A 2,690-nucleotide genomic window follows, 5' to 3' on the forward strand; every position below is an offset into this window, starting at 1 on the left:
CGCGGCAGCGACCACGCCACGTACCAGGGGCTTTAGGGGTCCGTACTTCTCCAGGGCGTTCTTGAACGGGGTTGGTGTGTGGGGAGTGTTGTCCATGGAGTACTTCTGATCTGGGGTTACAAACCTGCCAGGGGCCAAGAGAGATGCTCAGTGATAGGATAGGGGGCAGACAGGAGACACTCTGCTGCCCTGACCCCACCTTCCCTCCAGCTGACCTTTGGCCCCGGCATAGGTTCTCCTCCCACAGCACCCGCCCACCCCACAGGCCTAAGTCAGAAGCCCAGAGGAAGGGCCTCCTCAGAAACAGAAGGAACAAACCTCGGTGAACACCAAGCACGAGAAACAAAGAAAAACACACCAAGGTGCATTGTAATCAAACTGTTTAAAACCAAAGATAAAACTGCCAGCCAGAAGACAGGACATCCTTAAAGCACTGAAAAATTTAAACAAAAAAACAACTGTCAACCTAGAACTCAATACCCAGCAAAAATATCTTTCAAAAATTAAGGCAACTTCAGATATACAAAGGCTGACAGAACTCATCACCGGCAGGCACACAGTACAAAGTTAAGGGCAACGTTCAGACAGAAGGAACTAGAAGGAGATGTCGGTCTGCAGAGGAATGAAGGGCACTGGAAATGCTTCTTGCTGCAGCAGAGCAGAGCTGGAGAGAGGCAGCAGGTGAGGGACGTGGGTGAGAAGGGAGAAAGGGAAGCATCAACGCCTTACGGCACCAGCGTCTCTGTTTAAGGGCTTAGATGCAAAGTCCAGGATTCCAGTTTGAATGGACAATCACTTCTCACAAAACCTATCCATGTTTGCTTCCGATAAACTGTTTAGAAACTGATTTCTCACCAAGGGATTCATTCACTGTTTATGAAATTATGTATCGTTACAAGGGTGAAAATTCCTGAACTGATTCTTTTTTTTTTTTTGTATAAGCAGAAGTGGAAAGGGGGATTCAATTTTTTTGAGACAGAGTCTCACTCTGTCACCCTGGCTAGAGCACACTGGCATCATCATAGCTCACTGCAGCCTCAAACTCCTGGGCTCAAGCAAACCTCCTGCCTCAGCCTCCCAAGTGGCTGGGATTACAGGAGCACATCAGGACACCCAGCTAATTTTTAAAAATTTTTGTAGAGATGAGGTCTCGATATCTTGCTCAGGCTGGTCTCGAACTCCTGAGCTCAAGGGATCCTCCCGCCTCGGCCTCCCAGAGTGCTAAGATTACAGGCGTGAGCCACCGCGCCCGCCACCACTAAATGATTAGAGAGTGTACAAAATAGTGGGAAAAATTGAAAGATAATTAAACTAAAGACTAGGTTAGAAAGCACACCATAAGATGGTAAATTTAAACCCAAATATATCAGGAATTATATTAAACAAATATGGGCAGTTAAAAGACTTAAATGACAACATACATCTGTGAGTGACTTTGAATGGTAGCTTTCTCCAAAGCCACCTGCCCCTCCCAAGTGGTAGACAAGGTGGCCTTTTCCTGATGACTCAAGCTGCCCACTGTGACCACTGTGACCACTCCTTGACATCACACAGTGTACCCCTCAGGGCCAGGGGCCAGTGCACACCGTCTCCACCTCCTTGCATGGCTGCTGTGTTTTTGGCTCTTGTATCTGCTTTATGAAGCTCTCCTGACTCATGTCCATTTGCTAACCCTGTGCTCTATGTAGCTGCTTCTGACAGATCCTCCCTCTTCTAATCTCCCACTCAGTGGTCCAGCAAACAGGGAGCACAAGATAAGATCTTCACCTACAGAGAGTCCCAGGGGCCAATGCTGGGCAGAGACTAGCTCAACCCTTCTTACAAAAGGGCTTTTCCACAAGCGGCATCTCATTTAGCCTCTGGGCAGTGAGACACTCTGCCTCAAGAACAATTTCTCATGGAGCCAGAAGCCTTAGAAATCTGCCCGTACAATCCTCACCACCGAGTCCCACTCAGCAGGTTCCAGTACCACCTGGCCTCGTGCAGGAGGAAGAACCCCAAGAGAGCCAAAAAGATGGCCAGCTGCAAATACAATGCCTGCCACGTGGTCCCCATCAAAGAACTGGAGCAGCACGAGGCTACTTGTGTCAACAGAAGCTCCGTGGAAGAAGAGGACAACTTGAGCCCTCTGAAAGTTGGTCTTCCAAGTTCGGAGCAGAAGGACGACGCCCTCCAGACCTCCCCCGGGCTTCCCAACCCTGACATCTGGAATGTCGATGACGCTAACTGCTACCCCATGTTTGTCCTTAAGACTTTTGTTCCCCAAAGGCTTGTTTGTGAAAGCGACAAAAGGGAGTCAGAGAGAAAGACCAGCCCCCAGAAGATCCTCAGACCAGGAGAGTAAAGTGCCAGCCGAGGAAGGACCACTCACCTCTCACGCAGGAAAGGATATGCAATGCATCGCAATAAAAGGCATGCGAAGTAAACTATACTGGGGTACCTTTTTTTTTTCCACCTAGCAGATTGGTAAATATCAAAAGGGTTAAAATATTCTGCTGCCAAAGGGGAGGCGCAACAGGCACTTTCATAACATTGGTGAGAATGTAAGTTGGTACAACCTCCACAGAAGACAATTTGAAAATAGCTACCAGCCAGGCGTGGTGGCTCACACCTGTAATCCTAGCACTCTGGGAGGCCAAGGCGGGAGGATTGCTTGAGCTCAGGAGTTCGAGACCAGCCTGAGCAAGAGC

The 2,690-nt window shown here is 48.9% G+C and overlaps 1 protein-coding gene across 2 annotated transcripts; it reads left to right on the top strand.

Moving 5' to 3' along the window:
* The first annotated feature begins 1,897 nt into the window (after positions 1-1,897).
* GTSF1L (gametocyte specific factor 1-like) lies at positions 1,898-2,344 on the top strand. Of its 2 annotated transcripts, XM_012651210.1 has the most exons (2): positions 1,898-2,174; positions 2,250-2,344. In XM_012651210.1, the coding sequence occupies exons 1-2, from the start codon at positions 1,898-1,900 to the stop codon at positions 2,342-2,344; spliced, it is 372 nt and encodes a 123-aa protein (XP_012506664.1). The 2 variants fall into 2 exon arrangements, with proteins under 2 accessions (XP_012506664.1, XP_012506663.1); XM_012651209.1 differs by having other exon boundaries at positions 1,898-2,344.
* Positions 2,345-2,690: the final 346 nt, after the last annotated feature.

This window comes from Propithecus coquereli, unplaced genomic scaffold, assembly GCF_000956105.1.
Source record: "Propithecus coquereli isolate 6110/MARCELLA unplaced genomic scaffold, Pcoq_1.0 Scaffold35, whole genome shotgun sequence".
NCBI lineage: Eukaryota > Metazoa > Chordata > Mammalia > Primates > Indriidae > Propithecus > Propithecus coquereli.